The sequence below is a fragment of the Molothrus aeneus genome, chromosome 23 (genome assembly GCF_037042795.1).
Source record: "Molothrus aeneus isolate 106 chromosome 23, BPBGC_Maene_1.0, whole genome shotgun sequence".
Lineage (NCBI taxonomy): Eukaryota > Metazoa > Chordata > Aves > Passeriformes > Icteridae > Molothrus > Molothrus aeneus.
Genome location: NC_089668.1, coordinates 546380 through 572257, shown reverse-complemented (window position 1 = coordinate 572257; position 25878 = coordinate 546380). Strand labels below are relative to the sequence as shown.

Here is a 25878-nt window from a genome sequence, read left to right as displayed (position 1 = left end):
ATTAGCCCATTCCACACTTGCCAGCTGGTTCTTGATGCTGTGGCAATTGGAGGTTTCAGCTCTCTTAGGCTTTTTGTGCTTTTCTTCTCCAAGGTGAATACATGCAGGAGGAAGTGTGTTTTCTAGCCTTGCCTTCGAGAAAAGCTGAACTTTACAGGTTGATGCAGTAACTGCTAATTTTTGCTGTCTTTGAAGAAAGGGAAGTGGGAACCCTGAAGAGTATTTTATGGTTTTCTTTTAAATCTCTGTTTAGTTTGTTTTTATCCATCTCAAGTGAGTAGTTTCCCAGCTCATAGGAGGTTTATGAATTAATTATGGTGAGGCAGGAGTTTTCTGTCTTTCAGAGGCTGAGCCACGTTTCCCTTCCAAGCCATGATCACATGGACTGTCTCCTGTGTTTGCAGTTTTACGTGTGCTGTTGATGCATTCTTTAACTTCCCACCTCTAAACTGAATTAAAAGGAGAATTAGCCAGTTGTTTGGGCCAGCAGCAAAGCAGCTCAGGAGCTCCTGGGTTCAGACTGGCAGCAGGATAAGACACGTCTGGCAGCTGCCTCAGTCTGCAGCAGCCTTTGGTACCAGCAGTAAAGAGAGTTCACTGACTCCTGTGTGCAGCATGCCCAGGGACAAGGGCTCCTCCTGAGCAGTGTGTGAGAGAGCAGCCCCGTGGCTCTGTGGTTTCTGATGTGTTTCTGTGCCCTGCAGGACCTGTCTGGTTCCATAGATGACCTGCCCATGGGGACCGAAGGAGCCCTGAGCCCTGGAGTAAGCACATCAGGGATTTCCAGCAGCCAAGGAGAGCAGAGTAACCCAGCTCAGTCTCCTTTCTCGCCACATACCTCTCCTCACCTGCCAGGCATCAGAGGACCCTCTCCCTCCCCAGTTGGATCTCCAGCCAGCGTTGCTCAGTCCCGCTCTGGTCCCCTGTCCCCTGCTGCAGTCCCAGGTAACCTCTCAGCCCGGCTCTGCTGGGGCTGAACTGTGCTGCCCAGCGGGGAGGAGCTGCCCAGAGCTGCCCTGTGTGCTTACTGAGCTCCTCTGAGCTCCTTGGTGTGTGTGGGAGGATTCTGGGGTGCTGGAGAGCCAGCAGCGCCCTTGCACCAGCCTGAGTGACCACTTGCTGCTGTTCTCCCCTTGTCCTGGGCTTGTTTGGGGTTCTGGGATGTGACTCTGCTGCCTGCTGGCTCTGTGGAGGTCTGTGCTGATGGCGTGTGTCCTTTCTGTGGCCCAGGCAATCAGATGCCTCCCCGCCCTCCCAGTGGCCAGTCGGACACGATCCTGCACCCCTCCATGAACCAGTCGAGCATCGCGCAGGACCGAGGTGGGTCACACCCTGCTGCTCCAGTTCCCTGCCCTGGGCACCTGGGTTCTGGGGGCCTGAGCACTGGAAAGCTGCCCCAGCACTACAGGCTGAGGTGTTGAGGCACCTTGCAGTAAATTCAGCCCTTGGTGGCTGTTTGGCCTCTGAATGTTCCATCCAAACTGGTGCTTTGGCTTCTAAGATGTTTTCTCTGGCTTCTTAATATGCTTTAAGCTTCAAAACAAGGGGTGCTCACAACAATATTGTGTGCCTTTGCCCTTTGAGAGAGTAAAATTTTGGGGGGAAAAATGCAAGTAAAATTCCAGCTCTCCTGGCTGAAGGTATAGAGTTGTCACCCTGAGAAAACAAACAAGTGAACAAAAACCAAGAACAAGAAGCCCCAAGGATTTGCAGAGCTGTACTGGCTTCTGCTGTGACACTAAGGGGTTTTTTTTTTCAGACTAAAACAGGAAATTGGATCTGTTATCTGCTCAGATAACACCAGCTCCTTAATGCAGCCACTAAAATGTGTCCAGGCTGTTGCTGGAAGGATTCTGTTGGTGCTGGGGGCTGTTGCCTGGCACACGAGTGTGCACTGGCAGCTCGGGATGCTTTGCACTAACGCTCTTTTCCCTCCTGGTGTGCAGGGTACATGCAGAGGAACCCCCAGATGCCCCAGTACAGCTCCCCCCAGCCCGGCTCAGCCTTATCCCCCCGGCAGTCCTCGGGAGCACAGATGCACGCCGGCATGGGGCCCTACCAGCAGAACTCCATGGGGAGCTACGGACCCCAGGGCGGCCAGTACGGACCTCAAGGTGGGAACGGGGCCAGCCAAGGCCTCTCTCTGTCCTCGTGTCTTGTTGGGGCCCCAGGTTGCCCAGAGGAGCTGTGGCTGCTCCATTCCTGGAAGTATTCAAGGCCAGGTTGGAGCAATCTGGAATAGTGGAAGGTGGCCCTGGCCAAGGGATGGTCTTCAAGGTCCCTTCCAAAGCACTCCATGATTCCATGATAAATGTTTTGATTTGTCCCCTCTTAATCTGTGGGTGATACCAACCAGAGCTTTGCTCCTGTTGAGATTGATGGGATCTGTTGCTTTCAGGGATAGCTGTACTTCTAAAAGTAGGATTCTTCCTCCTTATTTAGGAATAAGCAGGTTGTGCCTCCCATGTAATTGTGACAAAGGGATGGCTCTCTTTGGAGAGGAAGATGATGCCTGTTTTGGGAAGGGTTAATGTGGGATTTTCCATCCTGTCCTGGGCCATTTAGCTCTCTGTGCTGGGTTGAGGTTTGGGAGAGTTTCAGGCAGCTTCTGAATCGATGTTGTTACTTGGCTGTGTCAAAACACATTTTACGTGGCTTATATCCAAGTACTTTGACTTTGTGTTGAGGTGTGAACACTCCCCCTCATCTCTGTTAGTGATCTTTAAATATTTGCCGATAGAGGATTTCTGTGGTGATTCATGAACGGAACGGGGTGAGTGATGCTGTGTTCCCCTGTGCTCTTTCCCCAGGAGGGTACCCCAGGCAGCCAAACTACAACGCCATGTCCAACGCCAACTACCCCAGCCCGGGCATGGGGGGCAGCATGAACCCCATGGGGGCGGGCGGCCAGATGCACGGCCAGAGCGGGGTGCCCCCGTACAGCGGGCTGCCCCCGGGCAGGATGGGCCACGGGGCCATGGGCAGCCGGCCCTACGGGCCCAACATGGCCAGCATGCCCCCCCAGGTGGGCAGCGGGATGTGCCCCCCGCCCGCCGGCATGAACCGCAAGGCGCAGGAGGCGGCCGCCGCCGCCATGCACGCCGCTGCCAACTCCATCCAGAACAGGTAGGGGGCACAGCCGGCACAGAGCCTGCCACACCTCGCTGCACGGGCCGGGGGGACTCCGGGGGAGCACTCACAGACGTTTCTGGAGGTTTCTGCCCTCCGTGGAGGTTTCTGTCCTCCGTGGAGGTTTCTGCCCTCCGTGGAGGTTTCTGCCCTCCGTGGAGGTTTCTGTCCTCCGTGGAGGTTTCTGTCCTCCGTGGAGGTTTCTGTCCTCCGTGGAGGTTTCTGTCCTCCGTGGAGGTTTCTGCCCTCCGTGGAGGTTTCTGCCCTCCGTGGAGGTTTCTGCCCTCCGTGGAGGTTTCTGCCCTCCATGGACGTTTGGTTCCCAAGTGAAGTGTTAAAAAGGAAGAGAGTAAAGCCTGGAGGAGCTGTGTGCGTGTTGGAATGCCCAGAGCAGCTGTGGTTCCCCCATCCCTGGCAGTGCCCAAGGCCAGGTTGGACACAGCCTGGAGCACCCTGGGATAGTGAAGGTGTCCCTGCCCCATTCTGGGGGTTAAACAGGGGATGATCTTTAGGGTCTGTCCAACCCAAACCATTCCAGCACTCTGTACATCATTTATGACATACTTAGGGAGTTTTTAATGTTCATAGGTGGAATTATTTAACTCTGAGATCCCTTCAGTTGTTTTTGCATTTTGCTTTCTGGTGTTCTCTGTTCCCTGGGTGACTTGGAGATGCTGCCCCTGTGCTGCAGCCCCTAAACCCAGCAGCCACTGAGCTGTGTGTGTGATCCAAGGCATTGCTTGTTCACTGTGAGGAACTTCTTCCTTTTAGGGCCTTGATGAGCAGCTGTGGGAAAGGAGCTGGAATTCAGCTCTGAACTTTGCACTGTTTTCTGTGGTTGTTTTCTCCTTTATTGCCCATTTCAGAGTAGGTGTGTGTGGCCTACCAGAATGCCAGGGGAGCTATGAACGTGCTCTTAAATTGGGTTCCCCCAGAACTGGTGAATTATTTGTTGTCTGACTGGACACTGCTCTTTATCCTCACCTGAGGGCTGCTCCTGCAGCCTCCTGCTTTTACCTGTGGCTGCCAAGGCTCAAGTTCCCAAACCCCAATAAAGGCACCCAAGCGTGTCCCTTTGAGGAAGGAGTTTGAGCCACAGTTGTGTGGGAGGTTTGTGATACATAGAAAAGAATGCTTCCAGCCCAGGACATTCCACCATTCTAAATCCTGTATTCTCATTACACTGCCCAGGGCTGCAGAGTCTGTAGGTTAAAGGCAATTTCACAACTGAAATGAGGCTCAGTTTGTGCATCTAGGAGAACAAGATGAAGGGTGAAAGTGTTCAGAGCTCAAGTCCCACTTTCCAAAGGGTTTGCATCCCCTTTTCTCTTGAGAATGTGACTTGAGCTCTGGGCACTGAGCTTTACAAGAGCACCTGATCTTTGTTCTTCTCTTGGAAAAATGGCTTGGGGCAAGTCACTTCTCCATGTCCTTTTAAAGTTTCTTTTAGCAAAGATGCTTCCTCAGAAGGTGCCTAGTACGTGGAGTAATTGTGTGTTTCTTCCTCCTCCAGGCCTCCTGGTTATCCCAACATGAACCAGGGGGGAATGATGGGCACTGGGCCTCCTTATGGGCAGGGAATTAACAGCATGGCTGGCATGATAAACCCCCAGGGCCCCCCTTACCCCATGGGGGGCAACATGGCCAACAACTCTGCAGGTAAGCCAGAGCTTTAGGACTTCACTGATGTCATTGCATGGAAGGAGAATCAGTGATAAAGATTCCTTTAACTTCCCAGGGATGGCAGCAAGCCCTGAAATGATGGGACTCGGGGATGTCAAATTAACACCTGCAACTAAGATGAACAACAAGGCAGATGGGACGCCCAAAGCAGAATCCAAGTCAAAGGTAAAACGTTCTGGGTTTTGTTTTTATTGACTCCCATCCTCCTCAGCATCCAGGGAAATAAAGCCATGTGTTGTGTTGGATTGAACAGTGTGAGAAATGGAGGGGAGCGCTTCCCAGTCCTGTGGGAGGCGTGGATTTCACCTGGAAAACAAATTCAGTATTAGGAATTATTACCTGCCACAGTGAAACTGCCAAAAGCAGCGTAAACAAACCTGAGTTTGTTGGTGGAGTGGGCCTGGAGCGAGTCAGCTCTCAGCTGGGACGTGGTAACTGAAGTGTTGCAGTTGTTTCACAAACAGACCTCTCACTAATCCTGTATCAAAGCCAGAAGAGGGAGGCAAACAAGTTCTTCAGGGAGTGTTTTTCTTTGCATTGCTGCTACCAGTTTCAAAAGAACCACCAAAAAAGCAGTTTCTGAGGCCCTGATCTCCTGCTTTGCTACCTGAAGGAAAACAAAATGCTCAGCAGGTTTGATCCCCATGCCAGCAGCAAGAAGATCCAGGAGATCTCTCACGTCTCCTGTGTTCTGGCATCTCCCTCTCTTATTTACGGCAAAGGAGGAGTTGAATGCTCTTGGCCACAAATCAGGGCTGCTCTGTCCTGGTCTGTGCTGTGAAGGAATCTCATGTGCCATGAACACGCTCAGTTCTGGGTCTAGGGTTCACCTGGAACATCATCAGGTTTGAGGAACACCTCTAGTTCAGGAGCTCATTTTTAAGTAAGAGTCTGGAGTGCCAAAGCCATCTCTGCCTCTGCTCCAGGTGGTGAAGGACACAGGAGACAGGGCCAGATGCCACCTGGGACATGGAGGAGCTGCTGTTGTGCTGCTCAGTCCTGATCTCTCTTTCCTTCTCCTAGAAGTCCAGTTCCTCTACCACGACCAACGAGAAGATCACCAAGCTGTACGAGCTGGGAGGGGAGCCCGAGAGGAAGCTGTGGGTGGATCGTTACCTGGCCTTCACTGAGGAGAAGGCCATGGGCATGACCAACCTGCCAGCCGTGGGCAGGAAGCCCCTGGACCTGTACAGGCTCTACATCTCTGTCAAGGAGATCGGGGGATTGACTCAGGTCAGTGACCCCAGCACAAAGATCAGCTTTGGGGCCAGATGTGAGCCATGAATTTCCATTTAGCCTTAACATTTTATCTGGTTTATTTCTGTAAATAAAACCCAGCACCCTTTAAGTGAGCCAGATGTCTGCTCTCCCTTTGTCTGGGTGAGAACACTCTGTGGCCAGATCCAATCCAAACCCTTTTTCCCTGCTTGCCCAGTGCAAAGAGTGGTGACACTGTCTTTGTCTTTGCATCTGGCTGTCAGCTGACCTCTTCCCTAATTCGATTTGCAATCTGTCCCTGGAAATCTGAAAAGTTTTCTGTAGGTGAAGAAGGGAGTTCAGCGGTTTTGGGGTTGCTCTGCTTGGCCCTCGTGCATCCTTTGTGTGAGCTGGGAAGGGTTGATTTCTCCTTTTGGAGGAGCTACAGCTGAGATTTAGAGCCTCCTGTTTGGTCGTGCAGGTCAACAAGAACAAGAAGTGGCGTGAGCTGGCCACCAACCTGAACGTGGGCACGTCGAGCAGCGCAGCCAGCTCTCTGAAGAAGCAGTACATCCAGTGCCTGTACGCCTTCGAGTGCAAGATCGAGCGCGGCGAGGACCCCCCTCCCGACATCTTCGCAGCTGCTGACTCCAAGAAATCCCAGACCAAGATCCAGCCCCCCTCTCCAGGTGAGGCCAGGCCCTGGTTTGAGCAGTGCCTGTGTGAGCAGGAGGGTCTCTGGCACTGTGCTGGGGGCCAGGCTGCTCCAAACTGCCAAACCCCCCCACCCTGGTCTCTGGCCGCGCAGGATAAAAATGCTTTGGTAAAATGGGAGTGGATGAGACTGGGAGCGAGTTGAGCCTCTTGGGATAGTTCAGTTTTGTGTGTCCAAGCTCTGGATTAAGCTTGAGAAAAAGCAAAACCTAAAAACACACACACACACCTCTGTGCTTGCTGCTGCATCTCTCTGGTGGAGAGAGGGCTCTGGAGTTTCCCTGCAGGGTGGCTCCAGCAGCAGCCCTTGTTACTGCTGCTGTTTGGGAACCTGCTGCAAAAGCTGAGCTGCTTTGGACTGTGCCAGTGATTCCTTCAGGGAGGAGAGGCTGCATGTGGGTGTGCACTCACCCTCCTCAGGAATTCCTGCTCTCAGTCCTCAGCAGGAGCCAGGGAGGGCATTCTCAGGCTCTGTGCACAGAGCACTGGGGGCCTACAGCAAGCTGGGTGCTTTAGGAATCTTTAAATGCACCTTTGCTGTTGTTTAGGATTTTAGGGGGTGCTCCTGTTTCTGAATATTTAAGCATAATGCTCAATTCAGATTTGTTAAACAAAAAAAGAAAAGCAGGCCAGCCATGCACGTTGTACTCTTTAGTCTTTGGAAAGTCTGATCCTTTCTGTCTCATTTGCATTGAGTTCATTGCTTGAATTGCTGCTGAATTTGCCAGCTCTTCTTTAAGCTTGAGTTTTCCAATTTGTCTTATAACTAAAAAACTTCAGATGCTTTTTCTGGTCAGGAGCCTGCTCATGTAGGTGAAATAAAAACTTGGTCTGCTTTGAAGTTCCTATAATGTTTGCAAAAAAATGCCTTTTTGGTTCTGAAACCTGGCACCATCTTCGTCTGGCTCCTGAGGAGCAGAATAATGAATAATGAACCTCTTTTGCCTGCAGTGCAGTTGTGTCCCAGCCCTGCTGGACCCTTCAGGGACTGTGGCCTTGTCCCAGTGCTCTGCTGGGCACCACATTTCTCCTTCCAGCTACAGCGGGGTTTTTGTAAAGAACTAAATCCTGTCCTGTCACTGGTCAGGAAACCTGCCCCAGTGGAGCTTCAGCCTTGCTGTGTTCTGCAAGATAAAGTAACTTTTGTGCCATTAGACTGAACCTCTGTCCAAAGTGGGCCTGAGTTCTGCCCGAACTAGACCACAAATCCATTCCCACTTGATTTCCAAAACCTCTCTCTTGCCCCTGGAGGCAGTGGAACAAAGATGTTGAGAGCATTTGGAGTTTATTTGGAGAGAGCTGAGACTTTTAGGAAGCCACTTTAGACTTGTTGTAGCTCTAGGTGTGTGTCAGAGTGGATTAGGTGCTGCATCAGATTTTGTTTTGTTTTAGCTCACGTGGTGTTTGGGAAGGGCCTGGCTCTGCCTTCTGGCCTGAGCTCCTGCTTCAGCAGAAGGAATTTGCAGGGCTCTGAACTCCAAACTCTGCACCTTTGGGTCCTGCTCTGAGAGGACCCTGCTGCATTTCCAGCTCAAACCCTTCTCAGGGTGCCTTGCTCCAGACTCCCACACCGGGAACATGCAGGGGCAGCACTGCAGCCTGGCTGGTGGCTCTGATGCTTTATGCTGAATCACTCAGCTGTCCCTGCTCCTCTTTCACTTTCCTTTTCTTCCTCCCAGGGCCTGGGGGTGTGGGGCAGGACAGAAATTGCTCTGTCAGCCCAGCTCCAGGCTGAGGAGCCCTAGGGCAGTGTGGATGCTGCTCTTCCAGGGCCCCACACAGTCCTGTCCCCCAGGGAATCGCCTGCATGAGAATAAATTCCCTGTTTGGGAACCTGTGGACAACAGAGGGACGTTTTGAAGCCATTTCATCATTTGCCTGAAGGGCTCTGCTGTCCCACAGATGCGGTTTGCTCTCCTTGCAGATCTCACAACCTGTTGGCATTGGCTCACTCTTCATTTCAGCCTGTTCTGCCAAATTAACTCCTGCAGAACTTTGGGCATGGTGAGGGTTGCACTGTGCTGCTCTCCATTAACCCTTCCTGAGGCTGCAGAGGTGGAGCTCCTGGTGCCAGAGCTCGTCCATGCAGTGTCCATCACACCCTCAGCACCCAGGAGTGGCCCAGAGATGGTGGCCAGAGGGAACTGGGAACTCCCTCATGGGCACTGAGAGTTTCCTGGAAGCCCCGCAGGTTCCTCTGGCAGAGTCCCCGGGGAGGCACCTTGGGCTGGAATTCCCAGAGCGTGGAGCTGGCCCTGCTCCAGCTCCGTGTGAGTTTGTGAGTGGGAGGGACAGCGGGAGCTGGGGACAAACACCAAATGGCATCAGGCAGGGAATGTCTGGGGAATGTCTCGGGGAATGTCTGGGGAATGTCTCAGGGAATGTCTCGGGGAATGTCTCAGGGCCTCCTCCAGAGCCAGCTCCTGGGGGAAGCAGCGGGGCTGGGCTGCCAGGGAGGGGCTGTGAGTGAAACTCCCCAGGAGCTCCTGCTGCCCTTCCTCCTGCAGCCCTCCCGGCCGAGGGAGTCGCAGAGCACAGGACAGGGTGCCAGGAAGGTGGGGTGTAAACAAACATGGCCTGGACGTGACCTCGGAGGATTTTAATGAGTAGCTGAAATGACTCATCAGCCGGCAGGGCTGAAGCTGAGGGATATCGGGTGCTGGGGACGGAACTAATGGAAACATTAATTAAGAGTTCAGCTCTTGCCAGCTGCGAGGAGCGGCTGAACCTGAGCTGATGCTGTCACAGCGATCCCGGGCCAGGGGAGAGCTGCTGGAGCTGCAGCACAGCTGGATTACTGGATTGCACAGGGGGGTTTGGTCAAGGCTCAGTGGAGCAGAAAGCTGGGACTTGCAGGGAACCTGCTGGACGGGTTTTGTGCTCCAGTGAAAGATCCGGCAGCTCCGGCATTCCCTGTTCCAGGAATCCTTGGGAGTGGTGCTTCACTGGTGAATTCACTGCTCTGGAGGGGCAGAGCAGGCAGAGGAGCCTCCTTCAGCTGAGGTTTCCGTGGCTGGGGAGATCCTGAGGGTTCAGCCCCGCTCTCCTGGCTGGGGGGATGTGAAGGTGGCAGGCTCATCAGGGGTTGTCACTTGGCAGAGGCCCCACATTGCTGCCACGTGGTGCCCTCCAGAGCATCAGCTCTGACAGGATAACGTGGGAAGCACCACACAGGCCCATGGTGTGGAAAAGGGAACGGGGTTAAGATGAGCAGAGACACAACTTCTCAGCTTTGGGTTCTTCTGGGGAGCCTGGCCCAGCCTGTCCTTGAACTGTTGAACTCCTCGTGCTTTCTTGGCCATATTTAATCTGCCTCTTCCTCAAAGGACTCTCTGTTCTGAGGCTCTGGGAGGTTCAGGGTTGCATCCATAGGGTGCAAGGCTGCTCACCCCATGTTCCTCCTCTTGCAGCGGGTTCAGGCTCCATGCAGGGCCCTCAGACACCTCAGTCCACCAGCAGCTCCATGGCAGAAGGAGGAGACTTGAAGCCACCAACTCCAGCCTCGACGCCTCACAGTCAGATGCCCCCTTTGCCAGGCATCAGGTATGGCACCACTGCTGGGGTGGGTCACCTCTGGGTCATTGCTGCAGATGTTGGGGCCTTGGGTGCCTGTTTTGGTGGGACTCCACAGCTTGGCTCCTTCCCTCGTGGCTGACAGCAGCATCATGTGTGAATATTCTTTAATTTTGGGGCTGGGTCTGAGGACAGCATTGTGGAAGGGCAGTTCCTCTTAGCTCTGGCCCTTGGAGGGAATGGCAACACCTGAGCAGGAGAGAGTATGTGAGGAAGAGTATCCTGAGCACTGTCATGGACCTCTGTAATGTGGTCTTTGTGGGGCTTTTTTGGAGCAGGAGTAACTCCGTGGGCCTTCAGGATGCCTTTGCAGACGGCAGTGATCCTACGTTCCAGAAACGGAACTCCATGACTCCAAATCCAGGGTACCAGCCCAGCATGAATACCTCTGACATGATGGGTCGCATGTCCTACGAGCCAAATAAAGACCCCTACGGCAGTATGAGGAAAGGTGAGGGATCATCTTCTCCTGGAGCCCTCACTGCTGCCTGCCTGGGTGCTGGAAACGCTGCAGGACACCCCCTGCTCGCCCTTCCTGCCCAGATCCTCAGGTGTCTTTTCCCAAGGGTGTGTTCAGTGGTTCTTTTCTCTTCCAGCTCCAGGAAGCGACCCCTTCATGTCCTCAGGGCAGGGCCCCAACAGTGGCATGGGTGACCCTTACAACCGCGCCGCCGGCCCCGGCATGGGCAACATGGCCATGGGCCAGCGGCAGCACTACTCCTACGGAGCCCCCTACGACAGAGTCAGGTGGGTGCTGCCCGCCCTGCCCTGCCCTGCCCACCCTGCCCTGCTCTGCCCTGCCCTGCCCTGCCCTGCCCACCCTGCCCTGCCCACCCTGCTCTGCCCTGCCCTGCCCTGCCCTGCCCTGCCCTGCTCTGCCCTGCCCACCCTGCTCTGCCCACCCTGCTCTGCCCACCCTGCCCACCCTACCCTGCCCTGCCCGCCCTGCCCACCCTGCCCGCCCTGCCCTGCCCACCCTGCTCTGCCCACCCTGCTCTGCCCACCCTGCCCTGCCCACCCTGCTCTGCCCACCCTGCTCTGCCCTGCCCTGCCCTGCCCACCCTGCTCTGCCCACCCTGCTCTGCCCTGCCCTGCCCTGCCCACCCTGCCCTGCCCACCCTGCTCTGCCCACCCTGCTCTGCCCACCCTGCTCTGCCCACCCTGCTCTGCCCTGCCCTGCCCACCCCACCCTGCCCTGCCCTGCCCACCCCGCTCTGCCCGCCCTGCCCACCCTGCTCTGCTCTGCCCGCCCTGCCCACCCTGCCCTGCCCACCCTGCTCTGCTCTGCCCACCCTGCCCGCCCTGCCCTGCCCTCCCCGGGGCACCTTGGGCACCTCTGCCATGGCTGTGCTGAGCGCCTGTGCCACACAGGCTCCCGAGTGCCCCTGGGGTTTTCTCTCCCTGTTTTCCTGGGTCCTGAGTGTCCGTGGGGTTTTCCCTCTCTCTTTGCCTGATCCTGAGTGTCCGTGGGGTTTTCCCTCTCTCTTTGCCTGGCCCTGAGTGCCCGTGGGGCTCTCTCTCTGTTTTCCTGGGTCCTGAGTGCCCCTGGGGCTCTCTCTGTCTCTCCCCACAGGACGGAGCCGGGGCTGGGGCCCGAGGGCAGCCTGGGCAGTGGCACCCCCCAGCCCAGCATCCTGCCCGCCGCGCCCGACTCGGGCATGTACTCGCCCAGCCGCTACCCCCAGCAGCAGCAGCAGCAGCAAAGGTCTGTGCCAGGGGCTGCTGTCCCCAGCCAGGGCTGCCAGCCTGTGACAGTGACACTGACACATCTCTCTCTTCTCCAGACATGATTCCTATGGCAATCAATTCTCCACTCAAGGCACATCCTCGGGCAGCCCCTTCCCCAGCCAGCAAACCACCATGTATCAGCAGCAGCAGCAGGTGGGTGATGCAGAGGTCCCAGCTGGCTCAACTGAGAGTTCTCCCTGTGCTCTTTGTGAAGAGGGGAAAATGAGAACTCTCTGGGCTGTGCATTTGCTTTATGAATGTGAAGAATTGGGTACCTCATCACAGAATCACACAGTGGCTTGGGTGAAGGGACCTTAAAGCCCACCCAGTGCCACCCCCTGCCATGGGCAGGGACAACTTCCCAGGGAGCTCCAAGCCCTGTCCAGCCTGATTTTACACAGGAGACTTTTTTCCCATTTGAAAACAATTTTAAAAAGTTTTAATTAACATTCCCAGTGCTGTGTTAACAAAACAGTGTTCTGAGAATGGAGGTTGTGTGGTTTGCATGCTCTGGTCAGGTAGCAGAAGATGAGGGAGCTTTATTGGGCTTCTCTGTCCCTCTGGAACTTTCTGAATCCCATCTTTTCTGTAACACTTTTGGTCCAAGTGATGACTTTCTTTGGAGTAAGTCCTGGATCATTCAGGAGAGCTGTTTCAGGTGGATTGTTCTGCACAAACCAGGGGATTTTTTTGGTCTTTCTCATGCTGCAGCCAGAGGCCTCAGACTCCATGGCCCTGCTGCCCCCTCCTCCTCCTTGCCGTTCCCAAACCTATCAGGTTTGTTTCAGGACAGTTTGAATGAACGTGGATCCCTTCCCATAATCCTCACATATGATTTGCTCTTTGTATCCATGCCAGGACCCATAATGTTTTCCTGATAATTTTAAGTCCTATGGTTTAGGAGAGTATAGAGAGGGCACTCACTGAGCTGTGCTAAGAATAATTCCAACTGCTCTGCAGTTTGGCTCTGCAACCAGAGCCACGGGGCTCGGAGCCAAGAGTTCGAGTTACTCTGGAACTTGTCATCTTTGAAGCCCTAGAGCTCCATCTGAAGCCAGTTATGACCGTGGAGTGTCTGAATAGCCTCCACAGCAGCTACAGCTCAGACCTTGGAGGCAAGAGAGAGCCTGGATTTTAATTTGGGCAGCAGTTGGCTGTTTTCTCCATTTGCACTTAAAAGAATTAGGGGTGAGAAGCCTTCTTGCTCCTTTCAGCAAAGTGTTTTGAAATCCACAGGAAAGGAAGAAGCAGGAAGTACAACAGTTTTTAATGCATTTTGTCTGATACTTGAGCAGAAACCTGGGAAATGAGAGAAATAGGGTCTGATAAAATTCCTGGATGTGGAAGGAAGCAAGTGCCAGTGTCTGGTCTGGTTTGTGGTGAATGCAGAGTAGAGCTGAGCCTTTTCTGCAGGAAAGTCCTTTCTGTGGGCAGACTCCTGCCCCCGAGGCATCCTTGTGGAATCCACAGGGAACCTCCCCAGGCAGCCACAAGGAATTGGCCGTGGCTTGTGAAATGGAACAACTGATCCAACTTCCACATCGGGTACGGGTACGGCCAGCGAGGAGACAGAGCCTCTCCCAGGCCATGCCCTGGGGCAGATCCTCTGGCTCTGGGGACTCTGCCCAGAGGTTTGGCTTTTTGTTTCATGGAATCAGTGAGGTTGGAAAAGACCTCTGGGATCATTGAGTCCAACGTGTGACCGATCACCACCACGTCACCCAGGGCAGAGCACTGAGAGCCACATTCAGGCATTTCTTGGAGAGCTCCAGGGATGGCGATTCCACCGCCTCCCTGCGCAGCCCCCTCCAATGCTTAACACCCTTCCAGAGAAACCATCCCAAATTCCCACTCACCCGGCCTCGTCTGTGCCTTTGTGTTCCTGCAGAACTACAAGCGGCCGATGGACGGCAGCTACGGCCTCCCCGCCAAGCGGCACGAGGGCGAGCTCTACAACGTTCCCTACAGCTCGGGGCAGGGCCAGCCGCAGCAGCAGCTGCCCCCGGCGCAGCCGCAGCAGCCCAGCCAGCAGCCGCCGGCGCAGCCCTCGCCGCAGCAGGACCTGTACAACCAGTACGGCAGCACGTACCCGGCCGAGCGCCGCCCCGGCCAGAGCCAGTTCCCCTTCCAGTTCGGCAGGGACCGCGTCTCGGCCGCCCCCGGCTCCGGCGCCCAGCAGAACATCCCCCCCCAGATGATGGGGGGCCCCATCCAGCCGGCCCCCGAGGGTCCCCAGCAAGGGGCCCTGTGGCAGGGCAGGAACGAGCTGGGCTACGGCAGTTACCCCAACCGGCAGAGCTCGGGCGCGGCGCCGCAGGGCCCCGCCTACCACGGGGTCGCTCGAACGGATGAAATCCTGCATTCAGACCAGAGGGTCAACCACGAGGGACCATGGCCTTCCCACGGGAACAGGCAACCTCCCTACGGCCCCTCCGCCCCCGTGCCCCCCATGACCAGGCCCCCCCAGTCCAACTACCAGACCCCCCCCAGCATGCAGAATCACATTCCTCAGGTATCCAGCCCAGCACCTCTGCCCAGACCTCTGGAGAACCGCACTTCTCCCAGTAAATCCCCGTTCCTGCACTCGGGGATGAAGATGCAGAAGGCAGGGCCGCCCGTGCCTGCCTCGCACATCACACCAGCAGCCGTGCAGCCCCCCATGATCCGACGGGACATCACCTTCCCACCCGGCTCCGTGGAGGCCACGCAACCCGTGCTGAAGCAGAGGAGGCGGCTGACGGCAAAAGATATCGGTAAGAGGAAACTGCTGCCTTTCTGCTGGAGCCTCCTGAGGGATTGGTGCTGCCTTGGCCCTTCGGTACAGAGGGGTTTTGCTGGCTTTGAAAAAAAAAGGCATTTTTGCATGTTAATTGTGTCCCAAGCCCTTATTGTGGCATTGCCTGCAGGCAGGTTGGTGGTAGACACAGCCTGTACTTCATCTTAACCAGGCTGTGCTCTTCACAGGTCCAAATCAGTATCAAGTGTCTCCTTTTTGTTTTGAAACTCCAGGAGCTGGAAGTGTCATGTGTTTATGTTACAGGAACTCCTGAAGCCTGGAGAGTGATGATGTCTCTGAAGTCGGGGCTGCTGGCTGAAAGTACGTGGGCCTTAGATACCATAAACATCCTGCTCTATGATGACAACAGCATAATGACCTTCAACCTCAGCCAGGTGGGTGCAGATGCTCTCTGGGACAGGTCTTTGAAGTGCTGATGCTGCAGGGGTTTCTGTCAGCCAGGTGTCAATGAGCAGCTCCTGCAGCCTCTGTACCTGGAGCGTGGTCACTCCCTGGCCTGATTGATCTGTGTATGTGCAAAGGCCTTCCCTGAGAGTTGTTTTCTGATCGCTGTTCCTTCCTCCCCTCCTGTTTTTGTCCCCCCCTGTAGCTGCCAGGCTTGCTGGAACTCTTGGTGGAATATTTCCGGCGCTGCCTGATCGAGATCTTTGGCATCCTGAAGGAATACGAGGTAGGAGACCCAGGGCAAAGAACACTATTAGATCCAGAAAGGTTCTGCAAATCTTCAGCTTCCTCCCCTGAAGAAGGGGAGGAGGACGACGAGCCACGGAGCCTGAACTGTGAGGAGGAAGAGGAGGATGAGGAAGAGGAGGAGGCTGCGTTTTCGAGCAAGGACAAAGTACCTCTAGAGAGCAGCGAGGAGAAGCTAGTGAGTAAATTTGACAAGCTTCCAGTGAAGGTGGTGCAGAAGAACGACCCCTTTGTGGTGGATTACTCGGACAAGCTGGGCCGGGTGCAGGAGTTCGACAGTGGGCTCCTGCACTGGCGCATCGGCGGCGGGGACACCACCGAGCACATCCAGACACACTTCGAGAGCAAGACCGAGCTGCCCTTGCCTCACAAACGAGCTTCCTGCTCCTCTGCCTTGAGGAAACGTTCAGCAGCCGAGAGCAACCCGAGCCCCAGGGAAGGGGAGGCTCCCGCGCCCGACAGCTCCTCGGAGAAGAGGATAACTGCCACCATGGACGACATGCTCTCGGCACGCCCGGGCTCCCTGGCAGGCGAGGAGGAAGAGGGCAAAGCTTCGGAAACGGCCAAGGAGAGCAGCAAGTTTCCCTTTGTCATCAGTCCAGCTCAGAGCCACAGAAATATAAAAATCCTGGAGGATGAACCCCACAGTAAGGATGAGACGCCGCTCTGCACCCTCCTGGACTGGCAGGACTCTCTGGCCAAGCGCTGCATCTGCGTCTCCAACATCATCAGGAGTTTATCGTTTGTGCCAGGCAATGACTTTGAAATGTCCAAACACCCTGGGCTGCTGCTGATTCTAGGGAAACTGATCCTCCTACACCACAAGCATCCAGAACGCAAACAGGCCCCCCTGACCTACGAGAAGGAGGAGGAGCAGGACCAAGGGGTGAGCTGCAACAAGGTGGAGTGGTGGTGGGACTGTTTGGAGATGCTGCGTGAAAACACACTGGTCACGTTGGCCAACATTTCTGGGCAGCTGGACCTCTCCCCTTACCCAGAAAGCATCTGTTTGCCTATCCTGGATGGACTCCTCCACTGGGCAGTGTGTCCCTCAGCAGAGGCCCAGGATCCCTTTCCGACACTGGGACCCAACGCTGTCCTCTCCCCTCAGAGACTGGTTTTGGAAACACTCAGCAAACTCAGCATCCAGGACAACAACGTGGATCTGATCCTGGCCACGCCGCCGTTCAGCCGCCTGGAGAAGCTGTACAGCACCATGGTGCGGTTCCTCAGTGACAGAAAGAACCCGGTGTGCCGGGAGATGGCCGTGGTGCTGCTGGCCAACCTGGCCCAGGGGGACAGCCTGGCCGCCAGAGCCATCGCGGTGCAGAAGGGCAGCATTGGCAACCTGCTGGGCTTCCTGGAGGACAGCCTGGCCGCCACGCAGTTCCAGCAGAGCCAGGCGGGGCTGATGCACATGCAGAGCCCGCCCTTCGAGGCCACCAGCGTGGACATGATGCGCCGCGCCGCCCGCGCGCTGCTGGCCCTGGCCAAGGTGGACGAGAACCACTCGGAGTTCACCTTGTACGAGTCGCGGCTCTTGGACATCTCCGTGTCGCCTTTGATGAACTCTTTGGTTTCACAAGTTATTTGTGATGTACTGTTTTTAATTGGCCAGTCATGACAGCTGTGGGATCCGAGCCCCCGTGTGCGTGTGCGTGAGTGGAGAACTTAGAAACTGACTGTTGCCCTTTATTTATGCAAAACCACCTCAGAATCCACTGTCTGCCCTGCGCTGTCCTGCTTCTCCCTCGGGGAAGGATCTCCCCGGCCCCTCTCCCCCTTCCCTGCCCCTCAGATTTGTCCCCAATCCCTTATTAAAGGAGACAAAGTTCTGTCTACATAGAAGACTTTTTTTATTTTAACCAAAGTTACTGTCGTTTACAGTGAGTTTGGGGAAAGACGACTTGCTGTGTTATCCCATTGACAGGCACCACTTTCATAACTGTTTTTAATGGTAAACTCTGAAGGACAAAAAGTGACTGCTGAACTCTGTGTGGTTTATCGTTGTACATTCACAATCTTGCAGGAACCAAGAAGTTTCCAGTTGTGAACAGACCTTGTCCAAGGGAGGCCTGTGCAGTAGCGTGTAGAACTCCATGTACTGTACACCTTAAACTGTAAACATACTGTAATAATGTCTCACATGGATAAAAAAAAAAAAGAAAAAAACGCTGGATCAGCAGCAAGCTGTAGTTTTTAAAAATGTTTTTAGTTAATGTTGAGGAGAAAAAAAGGCTTTTCCCCCAAAGTATAATGTGTGAACCTACAACACCCTGACCTCTTTCTCTCTTCCTCCTTGATTGTATGAATAACCCTGAGATCACCTCTTAGAACTGGTTTTAACCTTTAGCTGCAGCCCAGCGCTGCCACGTGTGTATATATATATGACGTTGTACATTGCACATACCCTGAGACTCCTGCAGTTTTGTCCCCTCCCACCCTTTATAGTATGACGAGTTAACGAGTTGATGACCTGCAAAAGCGAGACACAATTATTTAATCTCTTGCCAGACATCCCTCCCTGGAGGATGCTGTACAGGTCTCTGTGTATAAAGTCATTGCTGTCTCAGCAGCCAATCAACTTATAGTTTATTTTTTTCCTGTTTTTGTTTTCTTTCTAATCGAGGTGTGAAAAAGTTCTAGGTTCAGTTGAAGTTCCTGATGAAGAAACACAATTGAGATTTTTCAGTGATGAATTCTGCATATTTGTATTTCAGACGATGTAGCTAAAAACTTGATGTAAATTCCTCCCTTTTTTCCTTTTTTGGCTTAATGAATATCATTTATTCAGTATGAAATCTTTATACTATATGTTCCACGTGTTAAGAATAAATGTACATTAAATCTTGGTAAGATGTTTGTAAGGGTTTTTTTTATTGGCAGGACAGGGAGGGCAGCTCAGTGCTGGTGATGCCCGAGGCCTGCCCTGCTCAGGAGCTCTGATGCTGCCTGCTCTGACTTTGCTTTCCCTGCTGGAATTTTTCCTTAGGAGCTGCCCAGGCTTGGGATTTGCAGCGTGAGGTGAAGCTGTGGCTGCCAGGGAGGGAAGGGCCTTGCTGGGAAGGGAGGCAAGTCCCTCACAGCTCTGTGAAATGGAAAATTTTCCTTCCCTTCGCATTTTTCACATTTTCTTGTGATTGTGGCACAGACTCTTGATTTCCTCCCGAGCCGGGGCTTTCCAGCAGACAGAGCTCCCAGGCTTTCCTGCAGCAAGCAGCCAAGCTCAGGCTCTCTGGACGAGGAGCTGCAGTTTCAGGGCTGTGGAAGCAGGTATTGCATTTAGCCCGAGGCTCTGTCCTCAGTGGATGCTGCAAGTAGGGTAGCTAGAACTGCTCATTAAAGAAAAAACCAGCTTTTTTTAAAGGCAAACGTCATTTTTGTTCAGAAATTCCCCTTGTTTTATCTTCCCAGTCCTCTCCTCAGGAGCTCTCAGTTCCCAGAGCCTTCATTCCTCAGACTTCAGATTCCTGGGAGCGACTGTGCCAAAATCAAAGAGTTTTTTTCCTGAAAAGTCTTGTCTGTCAGCAGGAATGGTGGGAGCTCGTCCTGGCAGGAGAGTCCTTCAGATGGATTGCTCAGAAGGCAGGAACGGTGCTGGGCTTCCTTGGCTTCAGGGAGCCAGGATTCTGCTGGAATGCAGGGCATTGTGTGTTCCAGGAGCTGTGTTGAACCTGATGAAAGCACGTGGAACTTCTGCTGCTTTTCCTGGACAGAAAGGAGCCATCAGTGACCTGGAGGCAGGTAACAGCAGCAGCTTTGTTTGGATTTAATCACGGCTGGGAGGGAGGAGAGGCAGGAGTGCTCCTCAAGGCCCATTTTACCAGAATTCTGCACCCAGCTCATCCGAGGGGAGGAATTCTGCTCCCCACCACTTGTGTGTGCACTGCCACAGCCCCTGTGCACTTCTCAATCAGTGAAATGAAGAGCAGAGGTGAGAAATGAGTAAAATGAGAACAGTGTGGCACTGGGGGAGCCGCAGCTGCCTGCAGCTCAAACCCTTGATGCTTTGGGCCGGATCTGTACCCAAATCCTTCCATCCCAGGAATACCTTTAGACCCCAGTCACTCTGCCGTTCCCCATTTTTTTGCCAGCAAAGAAAAGGTGAGTTCTTCCAAGGCTGATGCCCAGTGAAAACGCTCAGGGAGTCTCCTTAGTGGTTTCTCCTTCACCCCCGGGTGGATCCGGGTCGGCCCGGACCCTGAGGGCTTTACTGAGGGCTCTGACTGAACTCAAGTTTTTCCCTTTGCTGTCAGAAACGGGGAACGACAGAGAGGCGTTTAACGAACTGCACTAGGAGTGGAAAGATTCGGGTGCAGAGCGTGAGGGATTGGCACTCTGGCCGCCCCGCCCGCCGGGGCTGGCAGCGAGGGCTGTCCCCCCGTGCCCTCCCGACACCCCCACAGGGCGCGGCTCCCGCGGGTCCGCCCTGCCGGTCCTTGTGCTGCTGCTGGTGGGACACAGCCCTGAGCCTGTCTCGGTTCCCGGTCCCGGCTCCCTCGCCCGCCCTCAACAAAGATGGCGCCGTCCGCCCCTTCCCCACACGCGCGCGCCGCCGGAAGGGGCGTGACCGGAAGCTGCGCGCGCAGGGGGCAGTGGGCGGTGCCAGGGAGCCGCGCGCGCGCCGCGGCGATGGGGGGGCGGGCACTGCTCCCTTTGTCCCTCCGCAAGGGGGCGCTGCGGAACCGGAACCGGGACCGGGATCTAGGATGGGGATCTGAACCGGCAGCGGGATACCTAAGCCAGGACCGGGATATCTGAGCCGGCACCGGGATATCTGAGCCGGGACTAGCACCAGGACTAGCACCGGGACTAGCACCGGGATCGGGATCTGAGCCGGGACCGGAGCCGGGTGTCCCCGCGGCCCTCGGCCCGGTCCCAGGACCGGCAGGAGCTGCACGGTGAGGCCGGAGGGGCCGGGTCAGGCGCGGGGCCGGGCGGGGTTCGTGTCCCGGGCAGCGCCGTGCGGCCTCGGCGGCGGCAGGAGCGGCACCGGCGGGGCCGGAGGCGGCCCGGGACAGCCCCGTGTGCCCGGGGCCGGTCGGTCCGTGCCCTCTCCCGTGTCCGGCCGCTCCTCAGTTTAACGGGAGCTGTCCCTGACCCGGAGCAGCCCCCGCCGGCCCTGCTGCGCGGGGACAGCAGAGCCCTGAGCCCAGCGGGTCCGGCTGCCGGAGAACAGCGGCGGAACCGGCCCCGGGCAGTCCCGGCATGGGCTGGGCACGGCAGGAGCTGTCCCGGCCCTGTGCCGGGCTGGAGCCGCAGCCGGAGCGGGCAGGAGGGATGGCCGAGAGCGCCAGGCCCGCAGAAACAGCAACAGGCAAACAGCATTTCCAAAATCCTGCCGCGTTCCCGTGGCGTCCTGGTTAGAAAGGGTTCTAGAACGTGTCTGGAGTGTCTATCGAGTCTCATGGCAGGCTGGGGAGGTGCCGGGTGCCCGGACCGTGCTGGGATGGAGGCTGGAGCAGCATCCCGGACCGTGCCGGGGCGATGCCGCTGTGGCGAGCGGCTGCTGCCCCCGGCTGGTCCCTGCCCCGCACTGCGGCTGCACGGACCCGCCGCTCCCGTCCCGTCCTCCTGCACCGGCTCTGCCCCGTCCCTGCCCGCATCCCTCTCTCAGCGCCGCTTCCAAACTGCGATTCACAGCTGAGAGCCAAGGGAAGCGCAGAACCCAGAGAGAAAAACATCTTTAATTCAGACTTTGCACGTTTTTCTGCTGGAGTATTTTTAACGCCCTTCTCCCTCTCCTTTTTGTGTTCGTGCAGGTGCTGTTTCCCGCAGGATTTTTGGGGCAGAGCCATTCCCGACGCTGCGTTCTGGATCCAAACGGGGCTTGTGGGCTGCAGCTCTTTTGAAGGCTTTGCTCTGTCACAAGGTGTGCTGCGTCGTGACAGGAACAGGCTTTTTAAAGCTGTTTGCTTTTAGCTCTCTTGGCACATTCAGGCGAGGCTTTTTCTCAGCTTTTTGCAAAAAACTATATTTAAAGTGCTGGGACAATTTTTGCTGCTGTGCTTTAATAGGATTTGCAGCTGTGAATGTGCTTTAAAAGGGTTTACAGCTGGGTTGAAGTGTCCCCTCACTTAAAATAATGTCACAGCTTCGTGATGCAGGAGAATGTGCCTTGCACCAGTTGCTTTGTGAGTGCTGGGGAGCACAAGGGGGATAAGAGCAACCCCAAAACTTTTATTTGTGGTTAAATAGGAAGCATAACCCTGTGGTTGGGGATTGGAACTGTCAGTGAGCTGGTCTGGATCTTGGTTTTTGCCTTGCTGATGATTTGCTCTCTGCCCTCTCGTGCAGTTTCAGCCTGGCAGGGTTTTTTCTCCACGATGGCACTAGGGAAATGTTAGTGATTTTAGCTTGTGGAGCGATGGATTTGGGGATCCCTGTGTGTTGCAGAGTGCTGGAGCAGACAGAAGGACAGGATGTGCTGTCATGGCACCCAGCGAGAGCTGTGGGCTATGTGTTCCTCTAACTGAAAAGCAGTTGGTGGCCGGGGAACCAACGGAAGAAATGCTTTATCTTAAAGAGCTGCACAGCAGATCCTGCCTGCCTCCCGTGGCTCGGGGCCAGGGGATCAGAGCTGGGCCACCACAGCACCCAGGACTTGTAGGCACTGAACTGGGGAGGCTCCACAGAGAGGCTGAAATCCCTCAGGGGAGGTTTGCAGGGAGGAGGTGGACAGGTGGATTCAGAATGTGCAGTGTGCCTGGCAGAACCAGGAGCTTTGCCAAAATACCGGAGAATTGCAGGTGGTGGCACAGAGTTTGTGTGCTGCCAGTGCTGCCTGTGCTGGGGGAAGCTGAGTGCCTGAGTTCCACCCTGCTCTGGCAGAGCTGCTGCCGTGGAGCCAGCTGAGTAAATCCATTCCTGGCTTCGCAGGGGCAGACAGGGAGCAGGAGAGAGGAGGGAGCTCCTGGCAGCCCCACTCAGCAACTGCTCACATGGGGGTTACGCTCAGAGTCCACGGGAATTCTGTCTCCATTCCAAGAAAAAGAGGCTTAGATCCCATTCACTGGCACTGGATGTGTGTGAGGATGCTTGGCTCCAGCTGCTGGAGCTCCTGCTGAGGCAGCTGAGCAGCCTGTCTGCTCCAGGGATTTACCCCAGCCCGGGCCAAGCCTAACAAGTCAGGGATTTTTTTTAGTAGGAACAATATCAAAGAGGTCTCTGCATCATCTCCCAGATCCCTGATCTCTTCCATAAGCAATTTTCTTGTTCACAGAGACTTGCACCTTTCAAGTGCCTGACGGTAAATAAAGGCGCAAAATTCACAGAAATCCCTTTCTTTGTCCTCTGCATTCACCAACCCAGGTTTCCCAAACTGGAAGGAGGATTCCCCTGGCACCGGTGAGCTCCTGAGGCAGTTCCTGGCTGTGGGATGGAGCTGTGGAGCAGGGCAGACCCCCAGCTCCGGGAGGTGGTGTGGTTCGCCCTGCGCTGCCGGGCCCTGGCGCTGCTGCTGCAGGCAAGTCCATCCTCCAGCCAGGGAGGCTCTGCTGGGGTTTGCTGCTCCCAGGCTCCTCCCTGCTGTACCTCAGAGATCCATGAGCTGCTTCTGCACAGTGGGGAAATCATCCTCTCTGGAGAGCCAACAGATTGTCTGCAGCCAGGGGTTTTACTTACATGTTGCTGTTAACTAAAATTGCATTAATTTCCTTGTGACTTGCTGTGTTTTCATGCTGCTGCTGCAAGAGGCTGGTTTGGCTCAAAGTGTGTTTGTGCACAGAAAAGGAACAGTGATCTCCTCCTGTACATTCCTCCCAAGTCTTATTTCCAGAGACATCCTGCTCTGAGCATGGGAGAGCTTGGTTGAGACAGGCAGCACAGAGCCCAGTTATAACCATGAGCAGCTTTCCCTGCCCACTTCTGCGGGCATTCATGCTGGATCCCAGAGCGTTATTCTGCTCAGATGTAAACACCCCAAAGGGTTGTGTGGGCACCTCTTCTCAACCTCGTGGGCATCTTGGGCTCCGGCCTCGGCTGTTGGAGCGCCGGGAGCTCTCCTGCCCGGTGCTCTGGGTACCGGAGCATCTCTGCCAGCCTGCAGCCCTCTCTGCCATCTCTGCCAGCCTCCAGCCCCACAACCCCCTTGTTTTTCAGGCCGTGTTTAACGTGCTGATCCCGGACCACGCTGCCGACGCCTTCTCCCCGCCGCGGTCGGGCCCCGGGGGCCTGTGGGACGCGCTGCTGGAGCGGCTGCTGGGCGGGCTGGGCCGCTGGGACGCCGAGCATTTCCTGTTCATCGCGGAGCGCGGCTACCTGCTGGAGCACAACTGCGCCTTCCTGCCGCTCTTCCCGCTGGGGCTGCGGCTGCTGGCGGCGCTGCTGCCGTGCCCGGTGCCGCTGCAGCCCCGGAGCCGGCTGCTGCTGGCGGCCGCGCTGCTGAACGCGCTGCTGGCGGTGCTGGCGGCCGCCGCGCTGCTGGCGCTGGGCCGGGCCGTGCTGCGGAGGCCCGGCCAGGCCTTCCTGGCCGCGCTGCTCTTCTCCGTCAGCCCGGCCGGCGTCTTCATGGCCGCGGCCTACTCGGAGAGCGCCTTCGCCGCGCTGGCCTTCGGCGCCATGTGGCAGCTGGAGAAGGGGCGCGAGCGGCTCAGCAGGCTGCTCTTCGCCCTGGCTGCTGGAGCCCGCGCCAACGGGCTGGTCAACGCTGGCTTCGTGCTCTACTCGCACATCAAGCGCTTTGTGCTGCGGCTGCAGGGCACCGCGGCCTCCCCGAGGGAGCTGCCCGTGCTGTGGAAGCAGGCCCTCAGCCTGGTGGCTTCAGCGGCCCTGGTGTGTGCTGGGATTTTCCTGCCTTTTGCCTTGTTTCAGTACTACGCCTACATGAGGTTCTGCCAGCCTGGCACAGCCCTGGCCCAGAGCATCCCCGAGCCACTGCTGCAGCTGGCGCGGGACAAGGGCTATCGTGTGGCAGGCGTGGGTGTGGATAAACCCCCCTGGTGCTCCCAGCGCTTCCCTCTGGCCTATTCCTATATCCAGGACACTTACTGGAACGTGGGCTTTCTAAGGTACTTTGAGCTCAGGCAGATCCCAAATTTCCTGCTTGCTCTGCCTGTCACCCTTCTGTGCTCGTGGGCTGCCTGGACCTACGTCAGCACAAACCCCCGGCACTGCCTGACTCTTGGTCTAGAGAGGAGCAAGAGTGAAGACAGTGGAAAGGCAAGAGATGGATTCTGTGGCCCTGCTGCCTTCGTGTACGTGGTCCACAGCACGGCCCTGCTGGCGTTCGGGTTCTTCTGCATGCATGTGCAGGTAGGACAGGGGATTCCTTGTGGGGCCGGGGCAGTGACAGCACAGCAGTTTGGGTGATTTCTCCTCTGCCTGTCGTCTCCAGGTGCTGACCCGGTTCCTTGGCTCCTCCTCTCCCATCCTATACTGGTTCTCAGCTCACCTGCTTTTGGAACACGAACCTTTACTCTGGAGCACGGGGACTGATAATCCAGCTTCTGGGAAGCCTCCTCTGGGTAAATCCCACAGTTCCCGTGGGAAAGGGACCTCGGACAACCCTGTTGTGAGGCTGCTGCTGAACTGGCGATCGATTACCCCCCTCAGCAAGAGCATCCTGGGGTTCTTCCTGGGCTACTGGCTGCTGGGGCTGGTCCTGCACTGCAACTTCCTCCCATGGACGTAGCAGGCTGTGCTGGCACAGGCCAGCAGTGGGGCAGGAACTGCTCAGAACTGAAACTCAGCTGCTCTGAAAGCCTGAGGTGGCTGTGGTGATGCTGATACAAAGGTGTTACTCCTCCGTTACCATGTCTCAGGCGGGATGCTCTCCGTGGTGTGATGCGGCAGCATCCTGCCCTGCTCAGCTGGCATTGCTGACGGGCAAAATTCCCATCACCTGCCTGGGATGGGGAATGCACCTGGGTTCCTGCATCTCCTGGGGGAGATGGTGGCAGGCATGGATTTGTGGTGGGATGCTGTGATGGATTTGGGGATTCCCTGGGATGTGGTGTGGGCACGGCAGGAGGGCAGGGAGGGTCCAGCTGCCCGGAGCTGCTCAGACTGTTCCGGTTCCTTTTCCATGGTGCCGGTTCCGGGCTCCGAGCCAGGCTGGGCAAGGGCCTGGCGGGGGTGGAGGGCGCTGCGGGGGCACATGCACCACCCCAATAAACGTGAGAAAGTTACCGGAGAGGCGGCTCAGCCCGCTCCGCCGGGCCGGGATCGGGGCGGGAGTCGGAGTCGGGGTCACGGGTTCCGGGGTCGGTGCCGGGTCGGGCCCGCTGCGCTCCCGGTGTGGCGGCGGGGCCGGCAGGGGGCGCTGTGCGGCGGGGCGGGGCCGGGCCGGGATCGGGGCCGGGCCGGGGCTCGGGGCGGGGCCGGGCCGGGATCGGGGCCGGGCCGGGGCTCCGGGCGCCGCGGCGGGG

The 25878-nt window shown here is 56.3% G+C and overlaps 2 protein-coding genes across 5 annotated transcripts in view; both read left to right on the top strand.

Annotated features, from left to right (window-relative positions):
* The window catches only part of ARID1A (AT-rich interaction domain 1A), a 54800-nt gene extending 36433 nt beyond the window's left edge, over positions 1-18367 (top strand). Inside the window, exons 5-20 of one of the 3 annotated variants that reach the window (XM_066564710.1) lie at positions 705-945; positions 1231-1320; positions 1947-2114; positions 2811-3126; positions 4643-4788; positions 4868-4977; positions 5836-6045; positions 6491-6698; positions 10134-10266; positions 10575-10747; positions 10893-11043; positions 11870-12001; positions 12081-12177; positions 13913-14777; positions 15065-15195; positions 15411-18367. In XM_066564710.1, coding sequence (XP_066420807.1) covers positions 705-945; positions 1231-1320; positions 1947-2114; positions 2811-3126; positions 4643-4788; positions 4868-4977; positions 5836-6045; positions 6491-6698; positions 10134-10266; positions 10575-10747; positions 10893-11043; positions 11870-12001; positions 12081-12177; positions 13913-14777; positions 15065-15195; positions 15411-17135 — 4896 coding nt within the window. In that variant the 3' untranslated portion in view covers positions 17136-18367. The remainder of the gene's footprint in view (positions 1-704; positions 946-1230; positions 1321-1946; positions 2115-2810; positions 3127-4642; positions 4789-4867; positions 4978-5835; positions 6046-6490; positions 6699-10133; positions 10267-10574; positions 10748-10892; positions 11044-11869; positions 12002-12080; positions 12178-13912; positions 14778-15064; positions 15196-15410) is intronic. The other 2 variants (XM_066564712.1, XM_066564711.1) reach the window with 2 other exon arrangements.
* A 2912-nt stretch (positions 18368-21279) lies between these two features.
* On the top strand, positions 21280-25643 carry PIGV (phosphatidylinositol glycan anchor biosynthesis class V). Of its 2 annotated transcripts, XM_066564828.1 has the most exons (4): positions 21280-21383; positions 22823-22976; positions 23612-24763; positions 24846-25643. In XM_066564828.1, the coding sequence occupies exons 2-4, from the start codon at positions 22890-22892 to the stop codon at positions 25140-25142; spliced, it is 1536 nt and encodes a 511-aa protein (XP_066420925.1). In that variant the 5' UTR covers positions 21280-21383; positions 22823-22889; the 3' UTR covers positions 25143-25643. The 2 variants fall into 2 exon arrangements, with proteins under 2 accessions (XP_066420925.1, XP_066420924.1); XM_066564827.1 differs by lacking the exons at positions 21280-21383; positions 22823-22976 and having other exon boundaries at positions 23154-24763.
* The last annotated feature ends 235 nt before the right edge of the window (positions 25644-25878 follow it).